Source organism: Achroia grisella, unplaced genomic scaffold (genome assembly GCF_030625045.1).
Source record: "Achroia grisella isolate CSIRO2021 unplaced genomic scaffold, CSIRO_AGI_Agris_v1 utg241, whole genome shotgun sequence".
Taxonomy (NCBI): Eukaryota; Metazoa; Arthropoda; class Insecta; order Lepidoptera; family Pyralidae; genus Achroia; species Achroia grisella.
The window spans coordinates 4,731,351-4,757,562 of NW_026712734.1; the positions used below are offsets into that span (position 1 = coordinate 4,731,351).

A 26,212-nucleotide genomic window follows, 5' to 3' on the forward strand; every position below is an offset into this window, starting at 1 on the left:
GTAAACTTCCATTTAATCTGTTTTTAAAATTCTGTAATTTAAATGCTGTTGTTGGTCTGTAGAACTTATACATAATCTCGTTTTTTTCATTACATGCGAATGTTACTATTTGTCCACAATGGTCTGACGGCAATCTATTTATAATATATTTAAAATAATACAATATATATTATCAATACATTTGCCGTAGTGGATGTAATCCTAGTAGGTTCAAAGAAAATATGATCCAGATCAAAACTTTTAAAAAGGTTTCTAATTTTATTACTTATAGTACTATCAACAAGAAGATCTATATTATCGTTATACCCATACCAAAATAAATTTGTTCTTTTGAATGCTAACTTCAGTACATCTTCCATGGTAGACTCAAATTTTTCATAGTCTGAGTTGGGCCTATACACACATATAATTATGTGTTTCTCTAGTTCTACACATGATAATTCTATAATGCATTCATTTGAAAGTGCCGATTTATCAGAAGTTATTTAAATTTAAACTCAAGAATCATTTATGCCTGTAGGACATTTTACTCGCTTATGAACGTCAAATATTTTGTATAATAGTTTTTGCCCTACCGTTCTGTTCAGTCTATAGATTCAATTGAGAAGAACTGGCAAGAACACAATTGTTTTTTTTTAAAACAGTATTTTTACTACATTTATTAGACAAGTAATTTGTCTATGGTAAGAAAAAAAAGAGAAAAATAAAAAAAATAAAAATCTATGGAAGAACAAGTAAATTAGGGGTTTTGTAAAACAATTAAAATGGTGTGTTTTTTTAGAAATATAAAAAGGCTATTTGATTTTGAAATTGTATTTTATTCACAAGGTGTCCGGACGGTCCGGACACTACACATGTGGAGGTCCATCTTACATAATATAATAGCAATTTAGATTGAGTGTGATTCCCAAAGTGGTCTATATTGACCCCCAGAGGTCTATGACAAGGTCTATGAGGACGGTAGGGGAAAAAAATTATAATATAAAACTTGACGTTCATAAGCGGCTAAAATGTCCTACATGAATAAATGATTTTTAAATTTGAATTTTAATTTGACAAACTGCAAGGGGTTTAGGACAGCTGTCATCTTGTTGTTTTTACTTTGTTTTTAACACTACATTTTATTACAGTTAGAAATTTACAAAAAATCAATATCAGGTAGGAATGGGGGATCTACCCAAAAACGTAAAATATGGCAAGGGGTCTACGACACAAAAGGTCTGATTTAGAGGTAGTGATTTTGGAGACAATTGTTGCTTTTTTTTCTATTCTCCATTATTAATCTTTGCATTTCATAATTGTATAGCTACCGAGTAATGGTAAGTACATAATTGGTTCTTTCTGTCCACTCGGTAATATATGCCTTGCCGTGAAGATAGATAAATAGATAGATAGACAACGTAGTCTGGTTGTATTGTAAATAAATAGCCATTTGTTGGTTGCAGACTTACTGATGAAAGAACGGAGCGGGCGCGCGCGGGACAGAAATAGTTGCGCGTTGGTCGCGCCAACTGCTGTCACCCTACTTTATGAAATTACGGGATAACCATGACAAGATATTAGATACAAATGATTAGATATAAAAAAAAATTAATTACCATTAAATAAATTCAAAACATCTGTTAAATCAAATTTACTAAGCAAAGTATATTACTGACTAAACGAATATTTGAATGACGAGCGTGCATGGCAATAGTTGTTCATGCACGGGATTTTCATTTAATGTTAAACATAGACACCTATATAAATATACATTGTAAATAAACTGGCTTTAAAAAAAAGTAAATTAATTGAATTTCGAACCAGTTCTTCTCAATTGAATCAGTATACTGAACTGGACGGTAGGGAAAAATTATAATACAAACATTTAACGTTCAAAACCGATATATATATCGACGGCCTCGGTGATCTAGCGGTTTAGCGCACCATCTTATTTCCGATGGTCGCGGGCTCGATACCTCGCACGGCACAAACATTTGTATTCATGAGTATGATTGTTTGTATCGGTCTAGGTGTTTTCTATGTATAATATGTATATACTTACATAAAAAAATATCTATGTATTTGTATCAGTTAACTAGTACCCATAACACAAGCTTTAGCTAGCTTAACTTGGGTCTATATGGCGCTGTGTGAATTGTCCTGAAAAAGAAAAAAACGTTATATGAATAAAAAGTGTACAAAAAAAAATTTAAATGTTTTCACGTTTCGCAAGGTGAGGCGAGGTCCATTCTCCTCCCTCCAATCGCTTTCATAATTCCTTCCCCTATCCATTTATAAAAGGCCGGCAACGCACTTGCAATTGCTGTTGCGTGTGCTCATCGGCGGCGGTAATCACTTACCATCGGGTGAGCCGCAAGCTCGCTTGTCCAATGCGCTATATATATATAAAAAAAGAAGTGTTTTTACGTGGAATGAAATGCTTGCTTGCAAGAAGCCGATTCCTACCGACCCTTAAGAAACCTTAATATATAATGTTTCTTAAGTATTGGCAACACGCACGTGATACACCTGGTGTTTCAGGCGTCCATAGGCTATGATAACCATTTACCATCAGATGGGCCGTAGGCTTGTTTGCCACCATAGTAGTATAAAAAAAACGTTTTTCGTCGTGATAAAAAGAAAGTTAGAAAAACGGGAAACTTCACAAATCACAGTCACCCTACACTACGAGCTTTTCTGCGTATTATGCAAGACAGTTCAAAACTTATTTTCGTTAGTACCAAATCAACTCGCGACGAGTATTCATCTCACACGGGAAACACATTCGAATACGGTCCTTACGCTACATTATAATAAAGTTTATTATCGCGTAATTTATCGAGTGCTCCAAATACAGTGGTCGAAATTAAAAAAGTGTTTATTTTTTTAAATAAATTAGGCAAAAGAACAACATACGGGAGTCATTTGTTTGTATGGGCCTAAATTGTGTGATATAGAATATTAATATTGAAAATAACATAAAAAAATTACTCAATGAGCTGAAATACATGGTAGTAATTACACTAACAAACACCTGCGGCTTCGCTCGTACGTTCAAATACTTGTACTAGATAAACTAAAGTATGCATTTGGTGCGTCCTGTAATAAATACATGTTTACATTGTTAATATATATAGATTTCACAATAACAATTGTCAGTTCTAACGTTCAAAATGTCACTTTACAAGAATTGTAATAAGATTTGCTTTAACTAGGTAGTTTTATATGTATATTTCGCAATAACAAGTGTCAGTTCTGAAGTTCTAAAAAAGTCCCTTTACAAGAATCGCAATAACACTTTAACTAGCTAGTGTTAATACTGTGGTTTCGCCCGCATATGTCCAATTACTTCCAATTATGGGGCCACTATTCTCCATTACTAACAATCCCCTTCCCCACTCTATTAGTTTAGTCTGTACGTTCATAGATTAGTCAATTAGTCAGAATAATGCTCTTTATAATTCTAGGTATAGAAATGACATCAATGTAATATTTAAGATTTACAGATGTAGGATTCTACAAATATGATTCATACCTGTCCGTGATTCATCTATTTGTCTGTACATAGTTTTTATTACTATTTTTTTATATATATACAGGAATGCATTAGCAAACAATTTCGTGGTTTGATTGTATTTAGATAAAACCGATTTGTTATTACATAATCGATTATTTTTAAACTAACAATATTTTTCCTGTCTTACATGATATTTTCGTAATCGTATGAGAAGCAACTGTGAGGAAATTGATTCCTTAAAGCTCTGAGACTCTCCGAAACCCATACCACGAACATGTTGCTTTATTCCAAGATAAAATATTATAGGACTTAATGCTATGGAAGTAGCTAAAATAAACAAATTCAGCCATTGTTAGGTTTGTTAATTGTCTAATTCTTCTTTCCGCATAAGAGGCAGATCTATGTTGACTCGCCAAATTAGAAATATATGCCCTATTGTAGTCTAATGTGATCCTTAGAATCAGTATCAACAAAATCAATAGGTTTATTGCCTAATATGAATTTATATCTATCTATCTTCCATTGGATTGCATGTCTTGTTTATTTTTGTGTTTTTATTATTTCAAATAATAAAGAGTTTCAATCATTCAATAATAAATTTATTACACATTAGTTTTATTTGTATTTAATAGCATATTATTAGCAGTAAACCATTTTAACACAGAAGAGAGAGCTTTGTTTGCTTCGTCCATGTCCTTAATATATCTATTGACTTTATATACTAATTAAGTAACATCGGCAAACTGAACTGTATCTGCTATTTTTTCAACCATGTCAAATATGTAAACTAAAAATTAAAAAGGACCTAAAATGGATCCCTGTGGTACACCCATTTTAACACTACCTCCTTCATATTATACACCAATTATTTTAGAAATCTGATAAATCCCTGAAATTATACACTCAAAGAAACATTTTTAAAAAATGTGTGAAGGAAAAAGATGTAGAATGAAATTTTTCACGTTAACTGAAAATAATGGTGCGCCAAACATCCAACGTTCTCATCGTGTAAACATTACATGAAAATGAAGCAGACCGTTCGCTAGGCAACACAAATTCAGCATATTATTTCTGTAACAACTGAATGCTAAGTGAATTTGAACCTTTTCGCATCGCGCTAACGAGTATTTCAGATGGAATTCCTCAGTTTTCTAGAAAACTAGCAATCCGCTCTGTTTTGCATGGGCGCAATTATTGTCTCTCTATTTTTGTGAATAAATTTTAAACCATTATTAAATGATAATAGGATTATAAAAGGTAAAATCAGTGAAGTATATTTTAATTTTATATGCAAATAATAAATAAAAAAAATCTGGCAGTGACACGACAAACGTAGTTTTTAGCTTCTAATTTGAATTTAAAAAATATTAAGTTATCGAGACAAAAACTATTATATCTCTTAAGTTGAACCAAATTACACGCCATCAGCCAAATTCCATAAAAAATATTAAATTTATAAAAATAAAAAATTAAGCAATACTAGATGTATTGCTTAATATATTCTTAAAATTCAAACTATATATTCAAAAAATAAATTAAAAAAATTCAAATTTCAAAATTCTTTATTTAGGTAACACAATGTTACAATTACATTCTACAGTTGTTGAAGACTCATTTTAAGCATAAAGATGACTATGCCAGGAGGCTCCACTCTTCCATAGCTTATATCAAACATTTGTTGAATCTTTCTAGTTTATTAGACTATAATTAATACTATTATAATTAATTATAAACACAATAAGGTGACCTTATTGCTGAAAACATTTTTTTCAAGTCAACTTTAGGATAACGGATATAATTGTGATATGCAAATAAAGAAATATATTAGAATAATATAATGAAGAAAGAAATAATATTAACGATAGTAAGAAATTATTTTATGCCTAATTGGTTAAGCCATTTCAGAGTTTATCACGTACAAACAACGTGAGCAGAGATTTTTATATATACATACAATGATGCTAAGGATGCTTGGCACCTGTAATATATTGTGAAATATTTCATTCATACCTACGCATGTTTTCAGGAATTGTTTTTAGCGAATACACTTACAGTGACTTCATAAATGGATTAGAGGTCCGTCCCGATTTCGCCCTAATGCAGTTTGACTTACCTGACAACATCTTTGCAACTTTTATCACTATAGCGAAACTATCTACACATTTTCAAGAAAATCACGTGGACGAAGGGTATAAAATTTCGTTCACTTATAGTTTATATAGAGGACGGCAGAGAACTTATATATTTTTTAAAAATATATAAAAAAACATTAAATCAATAAAAAAAACATTACACACGCTATCATAAATTTGACATACATACGCATAATTCTTTGATTAATAATGTTCAAACTTATAATTGAAATGGGCGATTTGACCATAATTAATATGCTCAAATTTTGACCATTGGTCGACTACAATCACAACTTAGGACTATTAATGGTGGTAAACCAAACAAACATGTCACTCAGGATTTCAAACCCGATAGATTTCCGCAAATTAATACAACGGTCTTTTTTTCAAAATATTCGAATGCTGCTCTTAGCCGTAGCTGGCCTTTACAGCGTCACCGAACTGGACTCCCACCTGACGGATACGACTTTAGTCTGAGCTCTAAGGCACCTAGGGTACTTCTAGGAGTCTGAAATTCGGCTAAGCCATCGTAATTTCAATCCCTGTTTGAATTGGACGGAGAGTCCTTGAGATGGTCAATCCGCTGTTTCGAATATTTTTCCTCTCTCTCTCTCTCTCTCTCTCTCTCTCTCTCTCTCTATTTTATATAATATTAGCATAGAACAGTAGAAAACATCGCGCCCTTTAGCACTTTAGGTCCAGAATTTAAATGTGATCGACACCAAAACTTTACTCAATTTATATAGACTAACTCAAGTGTGATTGAAACACCGATAATAATGGAAACTAGTCCAAATGACTGCGATATAGCTCAATATTGCCTACATTAAAACGCAAATTTGTTCATTCATTTTAGTCACTCATGAAGGTATACTTTGTATTTGAAGAGTAGTAGAAACTATTCTACCAACCTACTATTGGACATTAATCACAGCTCCGCATAAACAGACCTTGATGCTATTACTTCGCATCTCGTACCTTGTCATGACCTTCATTTTCCTCCACATACAATTTACGTATGTTCGCAGTGTAAATCAACGTTTTTCTTTATGACTTCTTCATGTGTTTTTCTGTATAAGTCTTTAATAAAAATAGATTCATTGTTTAATGTGTGTAGATCTAGTTAGTAATAATAATCTCAGAACAATTCACACAGCGCCATCTAGATCCAACTTAAGCTTGCTAAAGCTTCTGTTATGTATACTAGACAACTGATACAAATACATAGATATTTTTATAAATACATATATATTATACACAGAAAACACCAAGATCTATACAAACGATCATACATATGAATATAAATGTTTGTGCCGTGTGAGGAATTGAACCCGCGAACATCGGAAGTAACGCTATGTGCTAAACCGATAGACTATTGAGGCCGTCGAAGTTAGTGTAGGACACTACTATAATTGCTATTCACTCAGAATATCCTGAAGCAAATTATATAATAGGTTCTTTTATCAGACATATACCTAAACGTATACAAAAACTTAAAAAACTCGCCGGATTTGTGCATTTAGAATAATTCAACAAAGCAACATACGTCCTCATCACAATTATATTGCCAAGGTCAATGAAATTGTTTTAAGAATTTTTATCTACGTTCATGTACTTTGTATTTCAGAAAAAATCCAACATTTTCCAGATTTCCCTGCCACATTTCATATATTTCCAATCAATTGATTCACAAACAAAAACGTTAGAACCTATTGTTATTCCAAATGCGTGTAAAGTTGTAAATCCAAAAGTAAATCTGTATGAAGTAGATACTATAACAATATAACATTTATGGTTACAACGTAAAATTTTGATATCGCGGTTACTAAAAGCAGAGCACAGTTAGTAATCATATTTACCCAATCATTACACAATATTAAACACATCACACATACTAAATTCAAGGCCATTGTTATTTCAGACGTTGAGTAAACAAAATACCAAAAGTGAATTGAGTGATAATTAAAAAAAAACAGAACAATGATGACCATCAGCGAGAGACAGTACTCCTCGAACAAGATGTCCAGCATCCACAAGATCAACGACAGAGTTGTCCACAGGGACAGCTACGATGATGTGAAGAGTTCATCCAGCATCAACAGTGCCCTGGTCACAAAACGTGGATTCAAACCATCTGACATGTTTGATCCACAAAAGAAAGCGTTCCTCACTAACCTCAGTTATAAATTGTTCCCTGTAAGTTGGGTAAGTGTATCTATCCTAATTAGAATTACTGGAGGCTTTCGACAATAACAATCACGCGGGGTGTGCCTCAGGGAACTACACTTGGCCCGCTCGATACTATGGGCTCTTGTATGTATACATTATTATAAGTATTTATTACATGTACTTATATCTGTAGTTAATAATTAACCATACTAACTTATAAAATATATAGGTACGAATTGAAAATATAAAATAAAAGTCTTTATGCTATATGATATTATAACGAAGGTCTCTTAAAAGGATTTCTTAAGGATCGTCAACGCGCGGGATACCCCTGGTGTTACAGATATGGGCCGTATGCTCGACTGCCACCATCGTGATAAACAAAAGGCCATTATTATTTATTTATAAATTAATAAATAATAATAATCTTTATTTACAAATATATGTTTATACATAAAATATAGTAAACATATTAAAAGAATTAATCATTGATACGTTAATCATAGGTATAGTGGAACTTAATCAGATAGGAGTAAATATCTAAAATGTTTAATGAGCTAAATTAATATGAGTAGTAACATATGTATTTATTAATCATTAATAAACACTAGATAGTGTTTATTAATGATTAATAATAGATATAATAGTGAATAACATCAACAAAATCTACAAATAAATGTAGAGAGTAATTCTACTCATGGTAGGGGTATACGAGGTCTGAATAAACAGACCGGTACTGTCGGGGCGGCTAAAGACTGCTCGCCCATACACATAGTATTATATAAAAAAGCGAATAAATAAAAAAAAAACTAATGTTGCACTACAAGCTGAAAAGATGTAGCTACAAGCCCAGCTATTGCTTCAGCGCTGGTTTCCAGTGACACAACAATAATGACCAAAAAAATACATACAACAATTTACACACATTACAAAACAGAGTCAATGTGGACCACAACTCAACATAGTTTCCAAAGCTGATTTTTAGTTAGGTTCACTTTTCACATAAAAATATATAAATCATACGTCATACTCGTGAACGAGTGCTGCTTGTAGGGACTGGCCGTCTCTTATCACTACGACTGATTTAATCTTATTGTGAATTTATGTTTTAACCTAGTCAAAAGCGCTTAAATTAAGTTTATTTACATAACGGTTTTTTTTATTCTATTCTATCATACTATATGCTACTCAAAGTCTGATGGAGTACTATGATGGCAGATAAGATGGTATATAGATAAAAAAATTGTTATGACTATTCAAAAGTGCTTAAATTAAGTTTATTTACATAACGGTTTTTTTTATTCTATTCTATCAAACTATATGCTACTCAAAGTCTGATGGAGTACTATGATGGCAGATAAGATGGTATATAGATAAAAAAAATTGTTATGACTATTCAAATGTGCTTAAATTAAGTTTATTTGAATAAATGACTTTCTATTCTATTCTATTCTATTCTGTTATGTATGTTATGTGGTATGTTATGTATGTATGTTTGTTATTTATCAGTTTTCTCTCTCGTATTAACATGTACTTATTTCAATTGCTTTTAATTCTCTGGCCCGAGGCCAGTAACTGAACCGACGTTCATAGACTTCTCCTTGAACTGTTGAATCTACTGAATTGGTACGCCAGTGTGTACATTGATTTATGTAAATAAGGTCCAAGGTTCTATTCTAGTGTTGACCAGTTCTGGTTACATTTTGATGAACATGCGGCACGATGAACGATGGTAGGATGTGCATGAAATTAAATCAGTTTGCCATTCATGAATTCATTAGGAATTTGCGACTATAGTTTCCAGAACTGTTTGGTTCCTTATATTATATTACAATGTACATTCTTTTATAATTCGTCTTACATTTTTTTATATTCTAAATATGTCTAACTTGAATGATGACTCTTCAGCTGAAGGACTAGCCAAATCAAATTAAATTCATGCAGTTTTATTAGAGATACAAACACACACTTTTCTAATATATATTTTCGTAACTGATGGTAGATTTTACTTATCACACATATCTAACGTGTGATAAGTAACATCTACTATCAGTTAGGAAAATATATATTAGAAAAGTCCCTATTACAATAATAGAAAAAATGTCTCTAGTGAGATAGAAGTGAGAAGGGTATTAATTATAAATTCCCCTAATGGAATAAATTTAAAAAAATATCTACAGAGATAGAGGTTTCAGTCAAAATATTCAAGTGTTTTATAACTTAACTAGCTACTTGCCCCGGTGTACATATATTATACACATAAACCTTCCTCTTGAATCACTCTATCTGTTAAAAAAAACCGCTTCAAAATCCGTTGCGTAGTTTTAAAGATTTAAGCATACATAGGGATAGACAGCGCCAGCAACTTTGTTTTATACTATGTAATGATTAAACAAAATACTAATTTTCACTTAGCATGAAGTTAAATATAGATGTTTAGTACATATATTTTTTTATATTTAAACCTAATATTATATATAATATAATCTTTAGCACAGATTATTTGTGATAAAATATATTAATTAATTAATATATTATCACTACCTATACTTAATGATTGTGAATTTCATAAGTCTCTTAAAATAATTCGCCTTTTAGGTCAAAATACTTTTTTCTTATAGCTTCCACCAAATGAGGTCGGTGATTCTAAAATATTTTACAATATATATCTATACATTTAAATAAAATTGGAGTGTCTGTTTGTAATATTGAAATAACAGTTTTTTACTACATGCATATAAATATAAATACAGTATACACCCAAAATAACATCATTTATAATTTTTGTCTGTCTGTTTGTTCCGGCTAACTCTGAAACCGCTGGACCGATTTTGATGGGACTCTTTTTGGAAGGTAGCTGATGTAATATGAAGTAACTTAGGCTACTTTAATTTTAGAAAAATAAAGTTAAATGCCACGCGGACGAAGTCGCGGTTACAGCTAGTCTTTAATAATCAAGCAGTGTATTGACTTCGAAAATAGTTCCAAAAACAGAACTCGATGTTTACAAGAAATCGGCAGTTCCCTAACTCCTATACGCGAACTAAGAGATTAACCCAGTTTACCCGGTGTTCCGATGCATCTAATTATATTGTATGGGGATTTGGCAACAGCGTTTCATTTGCTGGTTTTATTTCTGAGAGACTTTCATTAAAAAAATATCCCTTTTGATTGTCAGCTCAGTTGAGATTTGGACGTTTGATCGTCACCATTTGAATCTTTTTGTTACACCGTCAAATATACTTATTTCAATCATTGGCCAGTGTTAACAGATTAGTAAAATAGATACTCCAGTGTTTTGGAAAGCTTTGTGCTTTGTGAAACGAGTCAATAAAGTTCTATTCTATTCTTTGTTAATTAACGTAGATCTAAACAGTGATATAAATATATGAACAGAAAACAGTGGTACCGAGTGACAGAATAGGATTTTATAATGGAGTGCCTATTAGAATCGTCAGTTGCGATGGAAACAGAGGAATATTTTGATAAGAGAGAAGAATACACGGCAACAAATGAAGAATACCACCAAGTAATAACGGAGAATAATGAGAATGAGGTACGAGAATTGATTATCATTACAAATAAAATAGTGTAAAACAAATGTCCCAAATGTAAAATGTAATGTCAAAGTGTAAAAAAAATGCATGCTTAAATCTTTAAAACTACGCAACGGATTTTGAAGCGGTTTTTTTAAATAGATAGAGTGATTGTGAGTAGCTAGTATATAATAAAATTGATATAGATGGCAATGTGAATTAAAACTATAACTTATAAAAATTAACGCTGCCATAAATTTTGCTTGAATGTAAAACAACTGCTAAAAGTGATTTAGAAGACATTAAAACAAATTATATTTGTCTATGAATCAACATGAACGCACAAAAGTTGAGATTTTAGACTTCCCTGTCATTTGTAGTCGCATGTTTAAGATTTTTAAGGCACTAGCTACCCGGCATGGCTTCACACAGGTGTACCTATTATGATCCTCTTGAATTACTCTATATGTGCTAAAACCTGTAATAAAATCCGTTGCGTAGTTTTAAAGATCTAAGTGAACAGACGGCGGAAGTGACAACATTTTATACTATGTAAAGTTTCATTAAGCAAAGACACAGTGATCACAAAGTCTGGTATAATATTCTGAATATAATATATAAGTCTTAGAATAGAAAGGAAAATTCTTTCTACAAATAAACCTTAATTTACACTCTTTAAAATGGTAACACTCTTTTTTTAATCTTTCACTCATTCGGGAAGCTGATCACAAGAACGAGCAAAAACTTGCATGTCGAAGTATTGAATCTTAATTAAAGGTAACATAATATAAACAGCAAGTATAAGCTCTAATAATCAAATAAACCTTAAGTTACACTCTTTAAACTGGTAACACTCTTTTTTTAATCTTGCACTCATTCAGGAAGTTGATCACAAGAACGAGCAATAACTTGCGTGTCGAAGTATTGAAAATTAAAATCATTTAAGTTAACAGAAGCAGCAAGCATAAGCTCTAGTAATCTTAAAATATTACAATGTTGCAAACATACTTTTTATACCTGTATGTAAAAACGCTTTTACATATATTTTTTAAATTGTAAATATTACATAATGCACTGTAATTTCCAATTAGAAATAGAAATAATCTTTATTTGAATAAACTTAATATAATATCTTTTGAATAATCATATTTTTTATTCTACTACTCGTTCGGAAATCAGACAAATCACAAGAAGATAATATAATACAAAAATATATTTTCTTATGTAGATACATACAAATTCAAATTCAAATTCAAAATATCTTTATTCATGTAAGTCTATTACAGACTCTTATGATATGTCAAATCTACCGTCAGTTCGGAATAATTTCGAGATGAGAAAAATTGACAAGAAACTCAGCTCGTGTTTTTTTCAAATAAATGTTGTACATGGTTACAATATTTCACTGTACATTTTGTTATGTACAGCTGAAATAATGCTGTCTTACGTGTAACTGTACAAATAAATGTGGTAGACGTAGTGATAGCTGGCCTGTGCCAGAATTAGGTTGAATTACGTATATTCAGGTTATTATTAAGACCAGCTAACAAAATAGAGTTTAGAATTTGAACACTATACGATTTACTTTTTTTTTATTATCATTATTTTTTTTTACGTAAATGGAAGCACCAGTCTGGTATCACACTTGATGGAGAACATGTTCTACAAAATAAACGTAACCGTAGTTTAATATAAATATTAAGATAATTATATAATATTTTTTTTCTGATAGACGTTTTTTTTTTTTAAGTAAATGGAAGCACTAGTCTGTTTTCATATTTGATGGACAACATGTTCTACAAAATAAACTTAGCCGTAGTTTATTATAAATATAAAGATAATTATATACCATTTTTTTATGGTTTCACACTTGATGGAAAACGTGTTCTATGGATGGATCAAAATAAACTTAGCCGTAGTTTAATATAGACATAAAGATAATTATATAACATTTTTTTTATGATTGACTTTAGTTTTTTTTTTATGTAAATGGAAGCACCAGTCTGGTTTGTCCACGTAGTGGATAACGTGTTCCATACATGTATCGAAATAAAGTTATGACAAACATAACAATAATCCAGGACATTACACAGCGCCATCTAGTCCCAAGCTAAAGATGAGTGCTAAATAATTGAAATAAAATTACGTTTTTTTTGTAAATGAAATGAATGAAACATAATATACAAAGAAAACACTTAGACCGATATAAACAATCATACTCATGAATGCAAATGTTTGCACCGTGCGCGGAATCGAACCTGCAAGCGGAAATAACATTATACTTCTCATAGATTTAAGTATTTCGTAGCTTGAATATATACCGCCACAATATTCTTGTACTTATTACTATAGTTTATAGATCAGAATTCTAGAAATAGATTGAACAGGGCATCGAACCTACTATCTCTGAAGTGGTACTTTTGATTCAGATTGATGACCTGTAGTGTAGAAAAAGTTTCTACAAACAGTAACATGTGTTTTATGCGTGTAGTTGATCTCAATTTGATTCTTTTCATGAGAATAGGCGACTGATGCAGTTTACCATCAGGTTACCATAAAAAAACAAACAGACAGATAAGCAAATTCATATTTAAATCAAAATTACGTCAATATCTTTCCCAAAACTAAAATAATTATAGTTAAATAGCATTTTTACTTACTTACTTACGCATTTATATATTCACTGTTGATTTTTATTGGTATATATTTAATTGTATGTGTATGTATGTATGTATGTGTCGTACATATACATACATACACATACAATTATGTAGCTATATTTATAAATATTGAGTATATGCGTAATTATTTATTTAATTAGCTGTGCCTGCTGTTTTACTCGCTTTAAATTTCAATATATAAATTTAATTAAAAATACATACAGGCTAAATGTTATTCTGATGCATAAGCTATATTTTTATAAAGTTTCATAACAATCTGTTCAGTAGTTTTAGCGGAAAGAGTAACAAACATCCATACTCACAAACTTTCGCGATTATATTGTTTTAAGTTATTATGTTTTATATATGGCTATGAACTCGTTTGAATCTGAATTTAGTTTTTTTTTACATTGTTATTTTAAATTATATATATATATATTTTATTTTTTTAAATGTACTGCCCACATAAATCTCTGTTTGTCCTATGATCGACTGGCAGACAATACCTCAAGGTGTTTTTTTATTAGGTATGATAATGGAATGGCGCACCCGCCTGCGCTAACGGTTTACGCTGGCGGGGCACCAGTGGAGGATGATAAGATGAGCATGAGGTCAGGTCAGTTGGCCCATCGTGACAAATTCACCAGGAATGTATCACGATGGTTTCCAGGGGAACCGCGTGGAGGTCAACCTCACATGGAACATTGCTAGCAATGGGGTCAACAGTCCACATTGCTGACAATCTCCTTCCCCCTACCTCAAGGTGTTAAGTCTGCCATATGCACCTATATTTGTGTATTTGTGCATTAAAATTTTAGTAAATAAATACAAAAAATAAACAGTCAGTTTTGCATTACTAATATTAGTAGATATAGTATGAATATATTTTTAGTGCGGTTTGAATAAAAAATACAAAAAATAAACAGACAGTTTTGCATTACTAATATTAGTAGATACAGTATGAATATATTTTTAGTGCGGTTTTGATAAAAAATAAACAATACTTCCTCATATCAAAAATAATGGTAAAATATAAACTTCATAGACGTATTGGCCTGGATTTGAGTTGTAAAAAAATTGTTGTTGGTAGTTAATTTCTGGGCCGCAAGTTGGCATCGAACGCTGGACCGCTGGACACCAGCCAAAAGCACTTACTGCACAATTAGAGACGAAACGTCCAATGATTCATGATTTATTATGTACGTTAACACAGGGGAATACGGTTCAAAATGTTTGCTGTGTGTGAGCCAATATACGTAGGTAGGTCCCGTATATTATGAGTTTGTAAGCTTATGACATTGTATTGTCATCTCTCGTGTAGTGTAATGACTTTTTGGTTGATGATTTGTCAACCGACTTCTAAAGGAGCGGGTTCAATTCCATAGTATTTCTTTTGGTTAATTTTTTAATGAAATGACAATAAAATCAAATCAAAACTAGCGGTCTGGCAAACACCGGTTTATTTACAATGGCCGCGGGTTCGATTCTTCGCTCGATGCAAACTACAAATGTTTGCACCGTTTCATGGGTATGATTGTTTGTATCGCTCTGGATCTTTACTATATATATTATATACATATTTACAAAAAATACATATTTATATCAGTTGTCTAGTACCCATAACACAATATCTGCTTACCGTGGGACTAGATGGCGCTATATTAATTGGCTAAAAAAATCTACTGGTATGATTACTTATAAATAACTTACCAATCAAATCAAAAAACAATTCTTCAGGTAGGACATTTTAGCCGCTTATGAATGTCATTAACATTGTTGTTTGTAATAGAACTATTTATTTTTATTTTATTTATTTATACACTTTATTGCACCAGAACAGAAACATATTAATTAATATAAATATATATATACAATCATAGGTACAAAGGCGGCCTTATCGCTAAGCAATCTCTTACAGGCAACCTTTAGGTAGACGGTGAAGGTATATGAAAAAGAGTAGGTGGTGCAAATAACAACACAACTAATATATAAATAATACATGCAAATATACATATATATGTATATACCTACATATATAAATTTCATTATACACATATCCATGAAAAGTTTAAAGGAAAGAAAGGGTTAACAAAAAAAGGAAAAATAGAACTAAAGGGAAAGGAAATGAGATTTTACTGATGCTTTAAAGCTAGCAAGAGATTGAGGGCACCGAATAGAAGCAGGAAGCGGGTATATATATTACATGAACAGAAAATGATTTTGTATAAAAGGGAGTGGAATGAATGGGAATTCTAAGACGGAGATTGTTTACGGTACGCAAGGAATGACAACTGTTCTCACTGAGAAATAGGAAGCAGTTTTTATATGAATAAACTAGCTGTCCTGGCAAACGTTGTTTTGCCTTAAAATAAAAATAAAAAAATTAGGGGTAGACTACCACTAACATTTAGAATAGATTTAAAATAGATGTTGGCCGATTCTCAGACCTACTCAATACGGTCACAAAATTTCATGAGAATCGGTCAAGCCGTTTCGGAGGAGTATGGGAACGAAAACTGTGACACGAGAATTTTATATATAAGATAGAACTATATACATGAATAAAGATATTTTACTTTAAGTTGTTCATTCATAAAATAACATAACAGATTATTTTAATCAGAAATACCTCGTAACATGTAATAGGAGCTGTACTCCAAAGACAGGTATTAATAAAAAAAAATATTATTTTATATAAAATGTAGGTGGCAACCAAGCATACGGTCCATCTGATGGTAAACGATTACCGCAGCCTATGGACGCCTGAAACACCAGGGGTGTCACATACGCGTTGCCGACCCTTAAGAAACCTTAATATACCCTTCTTGAAAAACCCCATGCTGTAGTCTCTCGAAAAAACCTCGACAGGTAGTTCATTCCACAATCTAAGTGTACGCGGGAGGAAGCTCCTCTGAAACCGCACTGTCCGAGACCACTTAGGTTCCAGCGTGTGGGGATCAATTCCCTGTCGATGGCGAGCGGTGCGATGGTAAAAGGTAGCCGTAGGCATCATGTCAAACAATTCATCAGAAGACAGGTGGTCAAAGAGAGATTTTGCTGGTATACATAGCTCTCTTACTTCTACTACCTATACCTATATATTAACTATGCAATCATTTTTTCGTTAATTATTTGTAAGGTTGTAATATTTCTTCAGTTCTATTGCGTATTCTTTATGTCTCTATATCCCATTAAACATTTTAAATTCAAATTCACAAATCGTTTATTCATGTAGCACAAAACTCACTTATGCAAGACAAGTTTTTTGTTATTACAATTGTAATTATGTAATATAACAATGTTATTTTTTTACGTTCAGTGCCACGTATTTTTCAGTATATCGTGAATCGCTACAATTGGCTAGGTGTTAATGTCTAAACTGTTAAATAGTAGCAATTAAAAGTAAGCTGCTGTTATCATTATATCAGCATAGTATAAAACAAAGTCGCTGTCGCTGTCTGTCCGTCCATATGTATGCTTAAATCTTTAAAACTACGCAACGGATTTTGAAGCGATTTTTATAATAGATAGAGTGATTCAAGAGGAAGGTTTATATATATAATACATGTACCAGAGATGTTATGGATATGAAATTTAGGATACAGATAGGTTTATAGGATACGGATATAGGAATGATTATTATACCGGATACGGATGCGGATATGAAATTATTTCGGATCATCCGTTAGTTTCGGATAATTTCGGTTACGGATATTAATTTTTTAAGGAATTTTGAAAAGTAAACTACAAATAGCTAATAAAATGGTTACATAACGTGTCTCAATTAGGCTCCACCCCTATCCGATATTATCCGAAACTCTTATTTCGGATTCGGTTACGGTTACGGGTATTTTTTTATATCGGATATCCGATAGTCCGATAGGTTACGGTTACCGAGCTCCCCAACATCCCTGACATGTACACTCGTGCGAAGCCGGGGCGAGTGGCTAGTTCCAAAGAAATAAATTATTGATTGAGGACATTTTCATTGAATAAGTGTTATTATACAATAAATGACTACTATAATGAAGGTCATCATTATAATAACGTATATATAATTATATCATATTAAAGTGATCTTCTTATTATTTTATTTTTTTTAGATTTCAATTTCAATTTCTTAATGCACCGCCAACATGAATCTCTGTTTGCCCAATGGTTGACTGGGAGAAAATGCCTCAAGGTGTTAAGTCCGTCATGTGTACCTTTATTTATGTATTTGTGCATTAAAGTTTTAATAAATAAATAAATAATTATAATAGTGTAAAATACACTCGAGAGCAATGAATCCGGGTCACTTAAAAAAACCTATATATCTCGAAAACTACGAATGCTAGCTTAATGAAATAAATTGTGTTCAATAGACAATATAATACCTCTTAAATGAAAGTAATAAAAATTATAAGTCACTACTACATAAAGAAAAAAAAACCGTTGATCACGCTGTAAAACAAAAATAGGAAACATGACATTTATGTACAACAATATGACTTTCTCGAATTTTAATATTTTTTATTACCTCCTCGTGCTTCCATTACTGCGTTTACCTGGTTTGGCATGTTGTACACCAAGTTCCTTATACGATTTTGGGAAATATTCTCCCATTCCTTTGTGAGAGCAATGTTGAGCTCACAAAGCGTAATTGGGGGAAGGTTTCGTTGTTTTACGCATCTTCCTAGCTCTATTATTTATAAAGACTTCAATTGACCGATGCAGTACAATTGCTGATATAACAAAATCGACTGTAAAAGTTACTATTATATTTTAGACCTCGTATATCTATATCCTACATAATTTATATTGTTTCGAATGAATTAATAAATAAATATAAAGACCTCAATTGACCTATTGCACTGTGTTTGTTGTCAACAAAATCGATTGTTAAAGTTATTATATTTTAGACTTTGTACGTTATTCTACACAATATATGTTGCTTCAAAGGGATAAATAAATAAATATTATTTTCTTTCTTCCAAGACAAGAACTGGCAGTAGGGTTGCCAACCATGCTTTATAATAATGTATCCTACTTTAAATTTGGTAATTATACTTTAATACATACAATTAAAATATGTAATAATAATAATAATAATCTCAGGACAATTCACACAGCGCCATCTAGACCCAAGTTAAGCTATCTAAAGCTTGTGTTACGGGTACTAGATAACTGATACAAGTACATAGAGAATTTTTTTTTCGTAAATACATACATATTATACATAGTAAACACCCAGACCGATACAGACAATCATACTCATTAATACAAATATTTGTGCCGTGCGAGGAATTGAACCCTCAACCATCGGACGTAAAGCGGTGTGCTAAACCACTAGACCACCGAGGTCGTCGAATACTTTATTTTCAATCTTTACTGTGATGCGTAAAACTAACGATGATAAAGAATTTTCTGTGAAAAGTACATTAGAAAAATGGCAATATTTAATTAAAAATGCATCTGATAGCTTACCAAAATAAAAAAAAAATTCTTACCTACTCTCCATTCCCGCCATTTCAGTTTTCACTGAAAGAGTTTTTTCAGTGAAGAATCTAAAGTGGCGGGAAGAAAGAAATAGAGTATCAATAAATTTAATTAAATACAAATCTTTGCAACATTTAAAGATAACAGAAAAATGTTAGCCTGTGCTAAAAGCCAACGAAAATATGTTTTTAAAACAATAAAAACATAAAATTTGAAAAATATTTTTTTTTACTTAATACCTTATTTTTTCCTACCCAAACTGGAAGTCATAAATAAATCGAAGATCAAATAGAGTTAAAAACATTGTTTACTAATAATACTAAAATGATAACAATCAAGCAGAAATACAAATGCTTAATAAAAACTGTGTACTAACATTTGATACTATATTATGCAGAACGACGCGGAAGTGTCCCGGGAAGTCTCACCAGGACGACCACTGGAATTCCCGCCTGTAAGAATGTCCCACAATTTCACAAAACACGGACACATTAGTTTCATATATCTACTTGTAAATATCACAGGATTGCTGTCATTAGAGAGACATGTTTGTGGTGATTTCATGCTTGTTTGATGATTCTTTTATTATTTGTTTATTTACTAATATTATATGTTCATAACACAGTATTTTGCTTTGATATTTTTCTAACAAATTAGAGTATATTTGTTTTTTTATGAATGACTAGCTGTCCCCGCGGTATCTCACGCGTTAACTTTCAATATAAAATATAGCCCATGTATTAATCTGATGCATAAGCTATATTACTGAAAAGTTTCATCAAAATCTGTTCAGTAGTTTTTGCGTGAAAGAGTAACAAACATCCATATTCACAAACTTTCGCGGATACCTATAGCTATAGCCCATCTGATGTACCATTCCATAAATCTTAATCTTAGTTTATAATATTATTAAGATTAAGATTTCTGGAATGGTACATCCGATGGGCTATAGGTATAAGCTCAGGGCACCAGATGAGGATGACATAATAAGAATGAAGTCAGATCAGTTGGCACGTAGGTCGTGGCGAATTTATCACTACATTTTCCAGGATCCGTAATAATATTTTCTTCGTAAGATCATAGAGTAAGAACATACTTCCATATTCCATATACTAGAGGATTAAATAATCTTCAGTAATGTATGTTCGTAAGTAGTTAAGTAATCTACAGAGTGAAATCTTTTTAGCTAGTGCTCATTCTCAAATATAATTTAAAACATGATAGCGCTGTAAGATAGTCCCATATCCACTACTAGAGGATTAAGTAATCTACAGAGTGAAAACTTTTTTACTAGTGCTCATTTCAAAATGTAATTTTTAAACATGAGAATGGTGGAATTTACTGTTTTAGTTTATGAAGTGGTAACTATAAAATTCAGCACATTATTCATGTTAGACTATATATGTATAATACTTTCTAGATTCAACTAGTGCTCAAGCTTAGTCTCTATATATGTAGTTGGTACTTCTGTGGTAATGTCCTACCCTCGTGAGAGAAAACGTTTCTCCCTTTTGCCCTACACTAGGATGTATGTATGATATATCAATATTTATATTAAACATCATTACATTTGGTGTGTTATTATTCACTAAACTCTTAAACCAATATGGATAGAATTTGATAGAAGAATAGCTCAAAGCCACGTAAGGATCAATATAGTGTTGTTTATAATATAAAATAATAATAAAACTTAGTATATAAATAATTATATGTAAATTAACATATTTATGCATTATAGGTAGTTTTAAGAATGGAGTAGAGTTTTGTTAATGTTTATTATTTTTTTAATATAACTGCAAGCTTCCATTCTGTCTTAATCTGTACTCACTTTATTATTACGTTACTTCGCTTCTATTTCTATCCACCTAATTAGTTCACTATTAACTTTTCCTTAATATATATTTCTTTATAGAACAGCTGTTTTTCTATAAAACTTCAATTTTCATAATAACTTTATTAAACCTATATTAACCGAATAATAGTTAAAGATCAAATAATAAACAACAACGAACCTTTCCAATTACGCGCATGATGTTTGAGTACCAACCTCTCTAAAAATGGAATGAATCTGATACTACCGCGTGCGCTCAATGGTATTGACCATATGACCATATTCAAATATGGCAAAATTCTTCAGCTTCGTTGTACAGACTTCCGTACCTTTTAATGAAGTCATTCCGACAAATTCCACCAAAGTTAAATCTTTAATCGAATGGCAGTATATATAATGGTTGTAAATTCTGTATCTGACGACCAACTATAACATCGCGTGCGTTCAATGGTCGAATAAAATATGGCAAAATTCTTCAGCTTCGTTGTACATACTTCCGTACCTTTTAATGAAGTCATTCCGATAAATTCCACCAAAGTTAAATCTTTAATCGAATGGCAGTATATACAATGGTTGTAAATTCTGTATCTGACGACCAACTCTACCTAACTTAATGGTCAATTCAAATATGACGAGTTTCCCCGACTTCGTTACACATACTTCCGTATTTTTTTACGAAGTCATTCCGACAAATTCCACCAAAGTTAAATCATTAATCGAATGGCAGTATATATAATGGTTGTAAATTCTGTATCTAACGACCAACTCTAACATCGCGTGCGTTCAATGCCACTCTCTTTGAAAAAATCAATGACAAAATTCTTCACTTCGTTGATATATAAAATTCTCGTTAGTAATTCATTTTTTAATGAAGTCATTCCGATAAATTCCACCAGAAGTTAAATCTTTAATCGAATGGCTATGTATATATAAATAGATGAATTTATAGATTCAATATATGACGACCAACTTATTTGCGGACAACGTTATAATTTTAATGGTCAATTCTTGATATATGATGGCGCTTTTGTATTGATTCCATGCATCCTTCGTTAAACGAATACTGTTCCATATAGTATTTTTTCTGTGACGTTCGAATCATTATTGCTCACTAAAATGTCATTCCGACAAATTCCAGTAAAGTTAGAATTAGAGGTAGAAAGGCAGTATATATAATGGTTGCAAATTCTCTGCATGATTATATTTGACAAAAAAAATTTGTCTTGTTGGTAGTTTGTAATCTAGTAAATGTAAACTTACAAGGATTATTTCAGCAACACACAAGCCACTCGTTCTTCTTGTGATGAGACATCTTTTTGAAAGATCCATTCAATCCTTGACAGATTTCTTTTAGATCTGATATATAAAATTCTCGTGTCGCGGTGTTTGTTACCAAACTCCTCCGAAACAGATTTACCGATTTTTATGAAATTTCGTGTGCATATGTAGGTCTGCGAATCGACCAACTTTTTTTTATTAAGATTTACCATTGAAAATACAAGCAACTTTAAAATTTCACTCTTTTACGATCAACAGCTGTCTTTTATAGCGATATTAGTACTTCAATTTATTTGGTAAACTAACGTTTGTCGGATCAGCTAAGGTATTATATTTATATGTAATCAGTTACCATCTCATCTTGTAATCATACCAGTAATATATTGTTTATAACTAAAACGTATATAAATTCATTGACCATGGGGGTACCTTTTCCAGGAGGATCTGGAAAACAAACCGCTGCTGCCTGGAGAGAAGGAGATCGACCTGAACAAGATATTCACTCCGGCGCCTGATGCTGAGGAGCATCTAATTAAGAAGGACCGCAAATTCGGTAAAACTTTACTTTATAACTAGCTGTGCTCGCGATTTCACCCGCGTTAAATTTCAATAAAAAATATAGCCTATGTGTTATTCTGATGCATAAGCAAGAAGCTATATTACTGTAAAGTTTCATCAAAATGCGTTCAGTAGTGTTTGAGTGAAAGAGTAACAAAGTACAAACTTTTGCGTTTATAATATTATTATTAACATTCTAAACTATCTTACCGGTTTTTTATACTACAATAATGGCAATCAAGCATACGGCCCATCTGATTGAAAATGTATCGTAGCCTCTGAACGACAGAAACACCAATGATATCATTGCCTACCCTTATGAAACCTTTACCCTCCTTGAAATACCCCATGCTATAGTCTCTCGAGAAAAGCTTGGCAGGTAATTCACTTAAGAGTCTTAGTGGACCTGTAAGGGAGGACACCCCTCTGAAACTGCACTGTCCGATACCATTTAAGTTAGTATGTGAGGATGAATTCCCTGTCGATGGTGAATGGTGCAATGACCTGACCTTATGCACATCCTAATATCCTCCACTAGTGCCCTGCCAGCGTAGACCGTTAGCGCAGCCGCGTATGGTGTACCCGGCTTCCCGCTTCTGCCGCTTTTTATTGATCTATTAAAGCGGAATTCTGGTAAATAAATTTAACATTTTCTGTCTCTATTATTTCAGAAAAAACATTCGCGTCATCAGCTTTCTACGTGCCTGGCGTGCACCCCACTGTCAAGGAGCAGATGGACTTGGCCCGGGCCATCTCCAAGTCCCTCAGCGACTCTAGCAACCACATGAGCAGAGGACAAAGCATGTATGTGAACAGGAAGAAGCGATCTGTCAAATGGGTGCACGAGGGAAGAGGTAAATATTCATATGTAATTGTGATGATGATGGTGATAATGATGACGATTCTGATGATAATGATGATGATGATGATAATTGTGATCTATAATTTACGTCACACCAATTTTAGTAATTTTTACCCCATCATAGCTGGTAAATATTTTAATAGTTAAAATTTTATTTTTTAATACTATTATTGTATAATTACAATATTAGTAATAAACGATAATAATAATAATAATATAATCCGCTTTAGATTTATTTGTGTTATCATTGGATAACACAAATAAATCTAAAGCGGATTATATTAATCCCATATCTCCTTTAGAAAGTACACTCTGTCCTGAGGAGATAAAAACCATCTCTTAAAAATATCACATTGTAGTACACTCACATACAGCCTATCTGTAAGGCTGTATGATTTAGAACGCTTTGTCTGTCTACATAGCGAATTGAAATTACCTTTAAATAAATTCAAAACATCTGTTAAATCATATTTACTGAGCAAAGCCCATTACTCACTAAACGATTACTTGAATGACGAGCGTGCATGGCAATAGTTGTTCATGCAAGGGATATTTCATTCATCATTTAATGTTAGACATAAATAACTTTACAAGTAAATAATGTAAATAACTGATTCATAAAAAAAAGAAATTCAGTTGAGTTTCTTGACAGTTCTTCTCAATTTGATCTATATACTGAACTGGATGGTAGGAAAAAATATTAATACAGAAAACTTGACGACAATAAGCGAATTAAATGTCCTAAATGAATAAATGCAATCTCTTCCAGACAGCCTTGTCAACTGAATTTCTTTTTTTATAAAAGTCCGAATATTCATTGTATACACACATTAAATGAAAATCCCATGCATGAACAACTATTGCTATGCACCCTCGTCATTCAAGTAATCGTTTAGTGAGTGAGCTTTACTGATTTAATAGATGTTTTAAATTTATTTAAAAGTAATTCCAGTATATCCTTTGGTATCTTATTGTAAATTTTTATATATACTGAACAGGACGGTAGGGAAAAAAAATAAGACAAAACATTTGACGACGATGAAGTGGCTAAAATGACTTGAAAGTTGAAAACATACTCTATTTAGTTTAGGATTATCCGGCGTTCTGTGATATGCAGAGTTATTTATTATACTAAATTAATTTTAATCTCCTAAAGATATATTACAAATTCGTACAGCTATAGCGTGCAGTAATTACTCAGAGTACGTGACTGAATTGACAGTTTGGTAGCGTGCCAGTCAGTGCAGTTTACTATAATGCAGTAAATATAGAATGATTTATTATCAACAGGCTTTGTTGACCTCTCTCAAAGAGTTCATTACAAATTAACTTCATTTTTATGGCTATATTATCTTACTAATATTATAAACGAGAAAAAGTTTGTGGATTTTGGATGGATGTTTGTTACTCTTTCACGCAAAAACTGGTGAACGGAGTTTTATGCTTTTCGGTAATCTTTATTCATGTTGTACATGTTGACAATAATACAGATTCATTTTTAATTCAAATTTGGGAGAACCACATTACTAACAATCCACTTTTTTTACTTTCTCAAAAAAAGTAATTATAATATTATTATTATTAAAAAAAACAACTGTAGATAACACTATAAATAACACCATTTACAATAGAAATACAATATAAGTTATAACGCCATTCTTGTTTTAAAATTTCCAGGCCGTAACACATCTAACTCCTGCTCGACGCCCACACCGGTAGCCAACCACGACACCGCCTACCGCCCGCCATCAAGTCTTCGAAGTCAGAAAACATACCCGAAATCAGCGCTGAAATATTCCAACAATAGCCTGCCCAAGATGGAACCATTTCCCATCTCTACGCCGACCATAACTTTACAAAACGTCGAGGTGCCCGTGCCGTTAGCGCCGACGAAACTAAACGATGTCTATGCCGCGCCAAAGAGTCCACGCCTGCCGCTTGTCTCTGGTCCCAATTTCAATATGGCGCCGCGCGGTTGGGGGGAAATGACCGATTATTACAGACCAGTATCGTTAGACGGCACTGGAAAGCTGGCAACACCTTACACAGATTTTTAGGTGTATAAACATCGGAAAGGAATCTAGTTATTAAATGTATTACCTAATTCGTACAAAATTAAGAAAATATAACTTTTTTACTTTTTTAAATTCTTAAGCGCACTTAATTTGTCCTTCGCTACCTAACAACCAGGTAGATATAGGCGAAAGAT

The 26,212-nt window shown here is 32.1% G+C and overlaps 1 protein-coding gene across 8 annotated transcripts; it reads left to right on the top strand.

Annotated features, from left to right (window-relative positions):
* The first annotated feature begins 2,721 nt into the window (after positions 1-2,721).
* LOC131842502 (uncharacterized) lies at positions 2,722-26,212 on the top strand. 8 transcript variants are annotated; one of them, XM_059191046.1, is made up of 6 exons: positions 2,722-2,776; positions 7,553-7,827; positions 19,872-19,928; positions 23,022-23,136; positions 23,813-23,995; positions 25,681-26,212. In XM_059191046.1, exons 2-6 carry the CDS (start codon positions 7,612-7,614, stop codon positions 26,058-26,060), a joined length of 951 nt encoding a protein of 316 aa, XP_059047029.1. In that variant the 5' UTR covers positions 2,722-2,776; positions 7,553-7,611; the 3' UTR covers positions 26,061-26,212. The 8 variants fall into 8 exon arrangements, with proteins under 8 accessions (XP_059047029.1, XP_059047027.1, XP_059047030.1 ...); XM_059191044.1 differs by having other exon boundaries at positions 2,733-2,913; XM_059191047.1 differs by having other exon boundaries at positions 2,733-2,841.